This window comes from Hypanus sabinus, chromosome 31, assembly GCF_030144855.1.
Source record: "Hypanus sabinus isolate sHypSab1 chromosome 31, sHypSab1.hap1, whole genome shotgun sequence".
NCBI classification, from domain to species: Eukaryota; Metazoa; Chordata; class Chondrichthyes; order Myliobatiformes; family Dasyatidae; genus Hypanus; species Hypanus sabinus.
The window spans coordinates 33,415,290-33,428,307 of record NC_082736.1 but is presented as its reverse complement, the minus strand read 5'-3'; the positions used below and the strand labels follow the sequence as shown (position 1 = coordinate 33,428,307).

General features: G+C 55.6%; 1 protein-coding gene across 2 annotated transcripts in view; it reads left to right on the top strand.

The window, feature by feature from the left end:
- trpt1 (tRNA phosphotransferase 1) overlaps window positions 1–13,018 on the top strand; it is a 54,324-nt gene that overhangs the window by 40,301 nt on the left and 1,005 nt on the right. For both annotated transcript variants that reach the window (XM_059955386.1, XM_059955387.1), the window contains exons 5-6: window positions 7,218–7,395; window positions 12,366–12,422. In XM_059955386.1, the coding sequence (XP_059811369.1) occupies window positions 7,218–7,395; window positions 12,366–12,422 (235 nt within the window). The remainder of the gene's footprint in view (window positions 1–7,217; window positions 7,396–12,365; window positions 12,423–13,018) is intronic.

Sequence of the window (13,018 nt, the reverse complement as noted above, 5' to 3'; positions counted from 1 at the left end):
GCTCGACACAGATCGCATACAATTGACCGGACATGGGGCATCCCTGACGTACTCCTCTCCTGAAGGGAATGGGCGCTGCCAGTGATCCATTGACCTTAACAAGGCACTCTGCGGCAGAGTAGAGGAGCCGAACTCGGGCCACAAAGTGTGGTCCGAGCCCAAAGGCCTGCAGAGTGCCCACCAGGAAACTGTGGTCTACCCGGTCAAACGCCTTCTCCTGGTCAAGAGAAAGAAACGCTGCCGGGGACCCAGTCTCTTGTTGCAGGTGGATCAGGTCCCGTACTAGGTGGACATTGTCCTGGATGGAGCGGCCCGGGACTGTGTAAGATTGGTCAAGATGAATCACCTGTCTCAGTACTGAACCAAGACGGTTGGCCATTGCCCGGGCGAAGATCTTGTAGTCCGCGCACAAGAGGGAGACCGGGCACCAGTTCTTTAGCAGGCGAAGGTCTCCCTTCTTGGGCAGCAGGACCACGACAGCTCTCCGCCATGAGAGGGGCAATTCCCCGGTGGCTAGGCTCTCCCCTAGAACAAGGCTGTAATCGACCCCCAGGACATCCCAAAAAGCCTGATAAAACTCCACACTCAGACCATCTAAGCCAGGTGATTTACCCCTCCGGAGTTGCCGAAGGGCAGCAGACAGCTCCTCCCCAGTCAGGGAGGCGTCCAGACACGCTGCGTCATCAGAGCTGACCTTTGGCATATCTTCCCAGACCTCACTGCACGCCCCTGCATTTGACGGATCCGGTGAGAATAAGGACCGATAGAAAGTGCGGACTTCTTCGATAATTTCGTCAGGATCCGTGATGGAGGAGCCATCAGCAGCCAATAGCTCCACCAGTTGCTTTTGAACTGCCCGCCACTTCTCCAACGAGTAGAAGAAGGGTGAGCTGCGGTCCAAATCTTGCAGCATTTGGATCCGCGACCTCACATACGCACCTCGGGACTGCTGAAGCTGCAGATTCCTGAGTGCGTCCTTCTTCTCCTGGTATTCCTGCCACGTTTGATGGTCTCCACCGGTCGAACCAAGACGGGTCTCCAGGTCAAGCAACGCTCTCTCAAGCCGCTCAATCTCAGAGTCCCGCCTCGTTGTCGACCCCCTAGTGTACTCCCGACATAAAAACCGGATGTGGGCCTTGCCCACATCCCACCACAGCCGTAGGGAGCAGAACTCTCTCCGTCTCTCTCTCCAGGCGGCCCAGAACGCTCGGAATGAATCCCGGAATCGGCTGTCCTCCAGCAGCCGGTTGTTAAAGTGCCAATACCCGGATCCCACCCGAGGGTGCAGAGGAGTAAATTCCATCCACACAAGGTGATGATCCGAGCACGACACCGGCCGCATGGAGGACGCCGACACGCGGGAGACATAAGCCCGAGAGATATACAGGCGGTCTATCCGGGAACCCCCCTCTCTCGATCTTCTGGAGAAGGCGCTAGAGTCGGGGTGAAGATTCCGCCAGCTGTCCACCAAGTCAAAGGAGCCAACTAGCTCCTTTAACTTTTTCGCTGATGCCGGGTCGCGTTGGAGGCCCGAGCGGTCCTCCACCTCGAGGGTACAGTTGAAGTCTCCCCCGAGGACGACGCAGTCCCCCGGGTCGATGGAACTCAGCAAGGTGGACAGCTGACAGAATAGGCGCGTCTGCATCACCCCGCGCCTCGGAGCGGACACGTTGATAAAATGCAGCGGTACTCCATCCAGGCGCACAGCCAGGTGGAGCAGACGGCCGGGCACAACATCTTGGACTCCTACGATTTCTGGCCGGAAGGTTGGGGCCAACAGGATCGCCACCCCACTAGAGTTGGAGCTAAGGTGACTCATGTAGACCCCGCCCTGCCACTCCAGGAGCCAAGCGGACTCGTCCCCCGGGGCGGTATGGGTTTCCTGCAGGAAACTCACCGCGTATCTCCCGTCCCTGAGGACTGAGAGATTGTTATATCTGCGGAGAGAGCCCCTGCTACCATTTACATTGAGACTAGCTATGGTAAGCTTCATGTCGGAAGCACACTAGGCCTCAGCACCAGTCCCCTTCCCACTGAGAGCGGTGGCGCCCTCAGCCGCACTCTCCCGAAGAAAACCGAGAATATCCTTTGCTTTCCGGGCCCGACTGCTACCATCGCTACCCTGTGACCCACCATCTCCCGAAGGAGCGAGGCTGCTTTTCATCCTGATGTCCCGCACCAGGTCATCCAGGAAGGATTTCAGCTGCCGCCTGTCATTCCCTGACACAGCATTCCTCTTCCCCTTCCGTCTGAGGATGACCCTCAGGGACTTCACCAGCCTCGGCATGCTAGGCCAGCGAAGCGAGGCTAGTTTAGGCCGATGCTTTGCACCAACGGAGGAGTGAATAAACTCTCTGATCTCCTCCACTGGTATCAATGGGGACTTCTCTGGAGGGGTGAGGATGTCCATTGTCTCGCTGTCAAATGAATCCCCCTCCAACCCCTCACTGCAGACAGATCCCCCACCGTCCTCCTCAGGTGGTGTATAAGGTGGCTGCCCCTGTAACCTACACTGCACAGCGGGTACCTCCCCTATACCTTCCCGCTCCATCGTCGCAGCAGTCTTACCCACAGTTGCGACGATGGAGGGAAAATCCCAAGGGACTCCCTGCAGGCCATTAGTTGATGGGGTCGGCATGCAGGTTACATCACCCTCCCCAGGAGACAGGCATGAAGGGGACCCCAGCAGCCCTGGCCCAATGGATTCACTGGCAGCCTGATGCTGACTGTGAGAGAGCCTGGTCTCCTCTCCACCTGTACTACTTAATACAATTGCCTCCAGGGAGGCACTGACTGCTAAGTCCTGGGTGGAGGGCTCCAGGTCTGTTTTAGGCGTGCAATCAGGCCCAGCACTAGCTTCATGCATAACCACACCACCCACCCCAGGACTGGTGTCTACATCTGGGGATTCAGGGTTAGACACAACTCCCACCTGGATCCCCACCCCTTTTTGGGACTCCCCCTCATCTGCATTCTCTGCTCTCTTGGGGGAACAATCCCATCTCCTCTTCAAGCCGGAGGAGCACACAGGTGCGGAATTCACCGACAGCGCGGTAGTCTCTGCTCCTATCGCCCCGTCCAACCGTACGCTTCCCTGAGCCTCCCTTTCCACCTCAGGGCAAATGGGCGTGAGCTCTGCGGTCTCGGGGGCCGACTTCTTCACGTGTTTCGACTTCTTCCTCGCTTTCTTGCCCCGCCCGGACTCCACCCCGTCCCTCGCCTGAACCTCCCCACACGTAGCCCCAGGATCACCCGCCTGAACCACAGGGGTAGGAGCAGACGTAGGAATAGGGGCAGGGTTAGAGACAGGGTCAGGGGCAGGAGCAGGGGTCGGCACAGGTGTTGGAGCAGGGATGGGATCAGGGGCAGAGGTAGCTGGGGCACTGGTTCCCGAAGTGGACTCTCTGGGTTTTCGGGTGCTAGGACAGTCCCTCCGAAAGTGCCCCACCTCCCCGCACGCATGGCACCGTGGGCGCTCAGAGCTCCAATACACCTGATAATCTACCCCCCCGTGCCGGACAGTAAACCGGCCCTCAACTTCATCCTCCCGTTCCAGTTTCATGAATACCTGTCGCCGGAAAGAGATTACGGTCCGGAGGGTGCGCCTCCTGAATTTGTGCCTGATGGCAGTTATCTCTGACCGTACTTGCCCCAAGCGGGCCAGTGCGGGAAGCAGGTCCTCGTTGGGGGTGAAAGGCTGTACGTGACCGAGGACGATGCGTTGTGTGGGAGCTGTCACTAGCTCCATCTGTAAAAAGATGTTCTCCACCGTGATCCCTCTACTGAGGGCCCGATGCACCAACTCATCATTCCTCAGGTAAAACACCGCCTTCCCGAACTCCTTCTCAGCGGCCAAAACACCATCTCTCCCCAACAAGTCCTCCATGGCCTCCGCGCACTTTTCCAGGGTAGTTCCAGTTCGCAAAATACATTGCACCCCGCGTTCAACTTTCACCGTCCGAAACAGGGCGTTGTCCGAGGGCAGAGAGGCAGCCGCCTTTGCATAACTCCCCGAAGGCCTGCGACTCCCTGCAGACTGGTCCGGCATGTTACTTATGTGTCTGAATCGAGAATGATACGGTGGTGCTGGTTGTAAAGTCTCGGTGTGAGTTGAGTAACTGGCGGGAAAAGTTTGTACTCGACGGTACCTTGCTGGCCCAATGCCAGAAATTCCAACGCCAGGAAAGGCTCCGTTAGTCCCGCAGAAACTCCAGGCTGTGAGAGGTCGAGACGTCCCAAACGACGGTTCGGCTCCAACACCGAACGAGAATCCCGACGATAGAGATGGAAGGAGGTTGCCCCGATGTCAGTGGGGACAAACAACGTCGTTTGCCTCCGGTTTTGGGAGCGAAACTGCTTCACGGCGAGTTGCCAGCCGCCACAGCAGGGTGCTACGCAGTTCGAAGCCGTAAACGAACCCCGTCCAAACTGGCAGAAAAACTCCAAACGAAGCTTCCACTCTAAACCAGCCGCTCACTTAGAAGTTCAAGGGACGTTGGAAACCAATTTCCAAGCCATTCAAGACCTTCATAAAGTAGTTTTTCCCCGATTTCTCCCAGCGCAATCAGAACAGCTCCACTCTGTGTCTGACCCTGGGAGTGTGTGATGGGACGGTGTGGAGGGAGCTTCACTTTGTGTCTGACCCCGGGAGTGTGTGATGGGACGGTGTGGAGAGAGATTCACTCTGTGTCTGACCCCGGGAGTGTGTGATGGGACGGTGTGGAGGGAGCTTCACTTTGTGTCTGACCCTGGGAGTGTGTGATGGGACGGTGTGGAGGGAGTTTCACTCAGTGTCTGACCCTGGGAGTGTGTGATGGGACGGTGCGGAGGGAGTTTCACTTTGTGCCTGACCCCGGGAGTGTGTGATGGGACGGTGTGGAGGGAGATTCATTCTGTGTCTGACCCCAGGAGTGTGTGATGGGGCTGTGTGGAGGGAGATTCACTCTGTGTCTGACCCCGGGAGTGTGTGATGGGACGGTGTGGAGGGAGCTTGACTCTGTGTCTGACCCCGGGAGTGTGCGATGGGACGGTGTGGAGGGAGATTCACTCTGTGTCTGACCCCGGGAGTGTGTGATGGGACGGTGTGGAGGGAGATTCACTCTGTGTCTGACCCTGGGAGTGTGTGATGGGACGGTGCGGAGGGAGCTTCACTCTGTGTCTGATCCCTGGAGTGTGCGATGGGACGGTGTGGAGGGAGCTTCACTCTGTGTCTGACCCCGGGAGTGTGTGATGGGACGGTGCGGAGGGAGATTCACTCTGTGTCTGACCCCGGGAGTGTGTGATGGGACGGTGCGGAGGGAGTTTCACTCTGTGTCTGACCCCGGGAGTGTGTGGTGGGACAGTGTGGAGGGAGCTTCACTCTGTGTCTGACCCCAGGAAGTGTGTGATGGGACGGTGCGGAGGGAGCTTCACTTTGTGCCTGACCCCGGGAGTGTGTGATGGGGCTGTGTGGAGGGAGATTCACTCTGTGTCTGACCCCGGGAGTGTGTGATGGGGCTGTGTGGAGGGAGATTCACTCTGTGTCTGACCCTTGGAGTGTGTGATGGGGCTGTGTGGAGGGAGATTCACTCTGTGTCTGACCCCGGGAGTGTGTGATGGGACGGTGTGGAGGGAGCTTCACTCCGTGTCTGACCCCGGGAGGGTGTGATGGGACGGTGTGGAGGGAGATTCACTCTGTGTCTGACCCCGGGAGTGTGTGATGGGACGGTGTGGAGGGAGCTTCACTCCGTGTCTGACCCCGGGAGGGTGTGATGGGACGGTGTGGAGGGAGTTTCACTCTGTGTCTGACCCCTGGAGTGTGTGATGGGACGGTGTGGTGGGAGCTTCACTCTGTGTCTGACCCCGGGAGTGTGTGATGGGACGGTGTGGAGGGAGATTCACTCTGTGTCTGACCCCGGGAGTGTGTGATGGGACGGTGCGGAGGGAGATTCACTCTGTGTCTGACCCCGGGAGTGTGTGATGGGACCGTGCGGAGGGAGCTTCACTCTGTGTCTGACCCTTGGAGTGTGTGATGGGGCTGTGTGGAGGGAGATTCACTCTGTGTCTGACCCCGGGAGTGTGTGATGGGACGGTGTGGAGGGAGCTTCACTCCGTGTCTGACCCCGGGAGTGTGTGATGGGACGGTGTGGAGGGAGATTCACTCTGTGTCTGACCCCGGGAGGGTGTGATGGGACGGTGTGGAGGGAGCTTCACTCCGTGTCTGACCCCGGGAGTGTGTGATGGGACGGTGCGGAGGGAGTTTCACTCTGTGTCTGACCCCGGGAGTGTGTGATGGGGCTGTGTGGAGGGAGATTCACTCTGTGTCTGACCCCGGGAGTGTGTGATGGGACGGTGTGGAGGGAGCTTCACTCCGTGTCTGACCCCGGGAGTGTGAGATGGGACGGTGTGGAGGGAGCTTCACTCCGTGTCTGACCCCGGGAGGGTGTGATGGGACGGTGTGGAGGGAGCTTCACTCCGTGTCTGACCCCGGGAGGGTGTGATGGGACGGAGTGGAGGGAGATTCACTCCGTGTCTGACCCCGGGAGGGTGTGATGGGACGGTGTGGAGGGAGCTTCACTCCGTGTCTGACCCCGGGAGGGTGTGATGGGACGGTGTGGAGGGAGCTTCACTCTGTGTCTGACCCCGGGAGGGTGTGATGGGACGGTGTGGAGGGAGCTTCACTCCGTGTCTGACCCCGGGAGGGTGTGATGGGACGGTGTGGAGGGAGCTTCACTCCGTGTCTGACCCCGGGAGGGTGTGATGGGACGGTGTGGAGGGAGCTTCACTCCGTGTCTGACCCCAGGAGGGTGTGATGGGACGGTGTGGAGGGAGCTTCACTCCGTGTCTGACCCCGGGAGGGTGTGATGGGACGGTGTGGAGGGAGCTTCACTTTGTGCCTGACCCCGGGAGGGTGTGATGGGACGGTGTGGAGGGAGCTTCACTCCGTGTCTGACCCCGGGAGGGTGTGATGGGACGGTGTGGAGGGAGCTTCACTCTGTGTCTGACCCCGGGAGGGTGTGATGGGACGGTGTGGAGGGAGCTTCACTCCGTGTCTGACCCCGGGAGGGTGTGATGGGACGGTGTGGAGGGAGCTTCACTCCGTGTCTGACCCCGGGAGTGTGTGTTGGGACGGTGTGGAGGGAGCTTCACTCCGTGTCTGACCCCGGGAGGGTGTGATGGGATGGTGTCGAGGGAGCTTCACTCTTTTTTTAAATTTTCCGAACGGTTTGCTTTGGAAGGTGGAGGAGCTTGAACTGACCCGAATATCCCTGGGCGATGGCAATCTCCCAGCACAGGCTGTGCACGGGACCTACCTCCGTCACTGGCCCCTGATCAAGGCCGAGGGGCTGCGGCGCCTGTCTCGTCAACACATTCACCTGGCTCCGGGACTGCCCGAGGATGGTGGTGTCGTCAGCGGTGAGTTTCTGCCCTCTGGCCATCTGGGAGACTCTCTGTGACTCCGCGTGTCTGCGTCTGGTAGAGTGGATGGTGCCAGCACTTGAGTATTGTGTTCAGTTCAGGTCGCCTCATTGTAGGAAGGATGAGGAGGTTTTAGAGAGGGTGCAGAGGAGATTCACCAGGATGCTGCCTGGATTAGAGAGGGTGCAGAGGAGATTCACCAGGATGCTGCCTGGATTAGAGAGGGGGCAGAGGAGATTCACCAGGATGCTGACTGGATTAGATAGGGTGCAGAGGAGATTCACCAGGATGCTGCCTGGATTAGAGAGGGTGCAGAGGAGATTCACCAGGATGCTGCCTGGATTAGAGGGTGCAGAGGAGATTCACCAGGGTGCTGCCTGGGTTAGAGAGGGTGCAGAGGAGATTCACCAGGATGCTGCCTGGATTAGAGAGGGTGCAGAGGAGATTCACCAGGATGCTGCTTGGATTAGAGAAGGTGCAGAGGAGATTCACCAGGATGCTGCCTGGATTAGAGGGTGCAGAGGAGATTCACCAGGATTCTGCCTGGATTAGAGAGTGTGCAGAGGAGATTCACCAGGATGCTGCCTGGATTAGAGAGGGTGCAGAGGAGATTCACCAGGATGCTGCCTGGATTAGAGAGGGTGCAGAGGAGATTCACCAGGGTGCTGCCTGGATTAGATAGTGTGGAGAGGGGATACACCAGGATGCTGCCTGGATTAGAGAGGGTTCAGAGGAGATTCATCAGGATGCTGCCTGGATTAGAGAGGGTGCAGAGGAGATTCACCAGGATGCCTCCTGGATTAGAGAGGGTGCAGAGGAGATTCTCCAGGATGCTGCCTGGATTAGAGAGGATGCAGAGGAGACTCACCAGGATGCTGCCTGGATTAGAGAGGGTGCAGAGGAGATTCACCAGGATGCTGTCTGGATTAGAGAGGGTGCAGAGGAGATTCACCAGGATGCTGCCTGGATTAGAGTGGGTGCAGAGGAGATTCACCCTGATGCCGCCTGGATTAGAGTGGGTGCAGAGGAGATTCACCAGGATGCTGCCTGGATTAGAGTGGGTGCAGAGGAGATTCACCAGGATGCTGCCTGGATTAGGGAGGGTGCAGAGGAGATTCACCAGGATGCCGTCTGGATTAGAGAGGGTGCAGAGGAGATTCACCATGATGCCGCCTGGATAAGAGAGGGTGCAGAGGAGATTCACCAGGATGCCTCCTGGATTAGAGAGGGTGCAGAGGAGATTCACCAGGATTCTGCCTGGATTAGAGAGGGTGCAGAGGAGATTCACCAGGGTGCTGTCTGGATTAGAGAGGGTGCAGAGGAGATTCACCAGGATGCTGCCTGGATTAGAGAGGGTGCAGAGGAGATTCACCAGGATGCTGCCTGGATTAGAGAGGGCGCAGAGGAGATTCACCAGGATGCTGTCTGGATTAGAGAGGGTGCAGAGGAGATTCACCAGGATGCTGCCTGGATTAGAGAGGGTGCAGAGGAGATTCACCAGGATGCTGCCTGGATTAGAGAGGGTGCAGAGGAGATTCACCAGGATGCTGTCTGGATTAGAGAGGGTGCAGAGGAGATTCACCAGGATGCTGCCTGGATTAGAGAGGGTGCAGAGGAGATTCACCAGGATGCTGCCTGGATTAGAGAGGGTGCAGAGGAGATTCACCAGGGTGCTGCCTGGATTAGATAGTGTGGAGAGGGGATACACCAGGATGCTGCCTGGATTAGAGAGGGTTCAGAGGAGATTCATCAGGATGCTGCCTGGATTAGAGAGGGTGCAGAGGAGATTCACCAGGATGCCTCCTGGATTAGAGAGGGTGCAGAGGAGATTCTCCAGGATGCTGCCTGGATTAGAGAGGATGCAGAGGAGACTCACCAGGATGCTGCCTGGATTAGAGAGGGTGCAGAGGAGATTCACCAGGATGCTGTCTGGATTAGAGAGGGTGCAGAGGAGATTCACCAGGATGCTGCCTGGATTAGAGTGGGTGCAGAGGAGATTCACCCTGATGCCGCCTGGATTAGAGTGGGTGCAGAGGAGATTCACCAGGATGCTGCCTGGATTAGAGTGGGTGCAGAGGAGATTCACCAGGATGCTGCCTGGATTAGGGAGGGTGCAGAGGAGATTCACCAGGATGCCGTCTGGATTAGAGAGGGTGCAGAGGAGATTCACCATGATGCCGCCTGGATAAGAGAGGGTGCAGAGGAGATTCACCAGGATGCCTCCTGGATTAGAGAGGGTGCAGAGGAGATTCACCAGGATTCTGCCTGGATTAGAGAGGGTGCAGAGGAGATTCACCAGGGTGCTGTCTGGATTAGAGAGGGTGCAGAGGAGATTCACCAGGATGCTGCCTGGATTAGAGAGGGTGCAGAGGAGATTCACCAGGATGCTGCCTGGATTAGAGAGGGCGCAGAGGAGATTCACCAGGATGCTGTCTGGATTAGAGAGGGTGCAGAGGAGATTCACCAGGATGCTGCCTGGATTAGAGAGGGTGCAGAGGAGATTCACCAGGATGCTGCCTGGATTAGAGAGGGTGCAGAGGAGATTCACCAGGATGCTGTCTGGATTAGAGAGGGTGCAGAGGAGATTCACCAGGATGTTACCTGGATTAGAGAGCAGCTCATATAAGGATAGATTGAACGAGGTGGGATTGAGAGAGGATGAGAGGTGACATGATAGAGGTGTACAAGATGGTAAGAGGCACAGATCGAGTGGACAGTCAGAGTGGAATTGGCTAATACCAGGGGGCGTAATTTTAAACGAGGAAGATCTGTGGACGCTGGAAATCCAAGCATCACACACAAAATGCTGGAGGAACTTTGGTAGGACTGGAGAAAAAAAGAATTAAGGTGATTGGAGGAAAGTATAGGGGGGATGTCAGAGGTAGTTTTTAACAGAGAGAGTGGTGGGAAAAAGTCTCCGACTGTCCACTCGATCTGTGCCCCTTCTCATCTTCTACCCCTCTATCAAGTCACCTCTCATCCTCCTTCACTCCCGAGAGAAAAGTCCCAGCTCACTCAACCTCTCCTCATAGAGACATGCTCGCTAATCCAGGCAGCATCCTGGTGAATCTCCTCTGCACCCTCTCTAATCCAGGCAGCATCCTGGTGAATCTCCTCTGCACCCTCTCTAATCCAGGCAGCATCCTGGTGAATCTCCTCTGCACCCTCTCTAATCCAGGCAGCATCCTGGTGAATCTCCTCTGCACCCTCTCTAATCCAGGCAGCGTCCTGGTAAATCTCCTCTGCACCCTCTCTAATCCAAGCAGCACCCTGGTGAATCTCCTCTGCACCCTCTCTAAAGCTTCCACATCTTTCCTATTACGAGGCAAAGGCTGACAGCAATAATCCAGCTTGTCAACCTCACCGAGTCTGCACCCTGGAACTCCCTCTTCAACAGCAGCATGGGAGTGTCTCCCCACTCCCTGTTGGGATGGTGGGACATACAGCGGCACGGGAGTGACTCCCCCACTCCCTGTTGGGATGGTGGGACACAGAAGCAATGCGTAATTTATTATAATAAAATGGCCACTGAGTGTGTGTCTGCAGTCTTGTTTCTGTAGCCCATCCACTTCAAGGTTTGATGTGTTGTGCGTTCAGAGATGCTCTTCTGCACACCACTGTTGTAACAGGTGGTTATTTGAGTTACTGTCGCCTTCCTGTCAGCTTGAACCTGTCTGGCCAATCTCCTCTGGCCTCCCTCATTAATGAGGAATTTTCACCCACAGAACCACAGCTCACTGGGTGTTTTTTTAATTTTTCACACCATTCTCTGTAAGGGGTTCATGGATTGGTCGATGGAATAAGAAAGGCTTGGAACCCCCTCTCTCGAGACGGTTGTGTGTGAAAATGCCAGGGGCTCAACAGTTACTGAGATACTCAAACCACCCCATCTGGCACCATCAGTCAAAGTCCCCCAGATCGCACTTCTTCCCCCATTCTGATGTTCGGTCTGAACAACAACTGAACCTCTTGACCGTGTCTGCATGCTTTTATGCATCGAGTTGCTGCCACGTGATTGGCTGGTTGGATATTTGCAGGTGTACCCAATGAAGTGGCCCGAGTGTCGAACTTTACCCCACAGGCTGGTCCTTCAGAGTCTCGGCATTGAACAAATGCTGCATGGAGTCCAGGTCCCCAAGAAATGGAATTAAAATTGGCAAACTGTCAGGTTGTCCCACTCCCATCAGGGAGGAGACTACTACTACTTTATAATTTCCTCTCTGAGTCACCTTATGTACAGACACTCCTGTGCCCAGAGTCACTTTATGGACATACAATCAATCTATGTACATAAGCTATCTTATGTGTTAATATTTATTGTGTTTTTTTTAATTCTTTTTTTTATTTGTGCTGCATCGAATCCGGAGTAACAATTATTTTGTTCTCCTTTACTGGAAGTGACGTTAAACAATCTTTAAATATTATTTACCATGTATGTCGTGACAACGTCGAAACTCGGTGAAAGACATAATTTGCACTAACGAACAATGCAGTCCAAGGATGCGCCGGGGCGCATAGCGAGTGTGGCCACGCTCCCGACGCCAAAGTGCCATGCGCCACGGCTGCGTTCCACCAGCATTTCGTGTGTTTTGTTGTTCCCCTAACCCAAACCCAAACCCAGACGCCAACTGGCATGGTCTGGGGAGAACGTACCAATTCCTTCCAGGCAGCAGCAGGAGTTGATCGCTGGCGCTACGAAGCACTGTACGTACTAACTGCTACTGTTTCAGAGTTAGATTTAATATCCCTGGCACGTGTCAATTGTTTTGCATCAGCAGTACATTGCGATAATGTAAAGTAGTAGTATAAATTACAATGTATGAAGAAAACTTATTAAATTAAGTGGTGCAGAAGAAGAGCAGAAGGGTGTTGTGAGGTTTCCCTGGGATGTGTGGTCTGCCTGGAAGTCCATCTTGCTTGTCGTCTCTGGAGCTGCCCTTCTCTCAGCCCCGTGTCCCCTCTTGCAGGAATGAGGAGCAGCTGTGAACTGGCGATCTTCGTCGAGCTGGAGAAGGCTCTGAGAGGTGAGTCTCTCAAAATCCCTCTCCCCCGCGATCCTCACAAAGAGGCTGGGTCTGAGGGCAGGGCCAGGTTAGTGAACGGGGGCAAGTAGCCCTGCAGGTGAACCCAGGCCCCGGGGCTAGTACTGGAGTTGGAGGCTTTACTGACATCTTGTGCCACACAAGTTGATAGGGTGGTGACGGTGCTTAGCCTTCGTTAGTCGGGGGATTGAGTTCAAGAGGTAGTGTTGCAGCTCTATAAAACCCTGGTCAGACCGCACTGTATTGTGTTGTTCTGGTCGCCTCATTATAGCAAGGATGAAGGTGCAGAGGAGAATTAACCAGGATGCTGCCTGGATTAAAGGGCATGTCTTGCGTGGATACTTTGAGGGAGCTGGGGCTTTTTCTCTCTGGAGTGAAGGATGTGATAGAGATGTAAAAGATCCTTGTGGGCAGCTAGAAACTTTTTCCCCAGGATGGAAGTGGCTAATAAAATGGGCCATAATTTTAAAGGTGATTGGAGAAAAGTATTGGGCCGGGGGACGTGGATATGTTGAACACACTAAGGGTGGTGGCAGAGGCATTTAAGAGACTGGTTTTTGTGGGAGTTGCTCAGCACA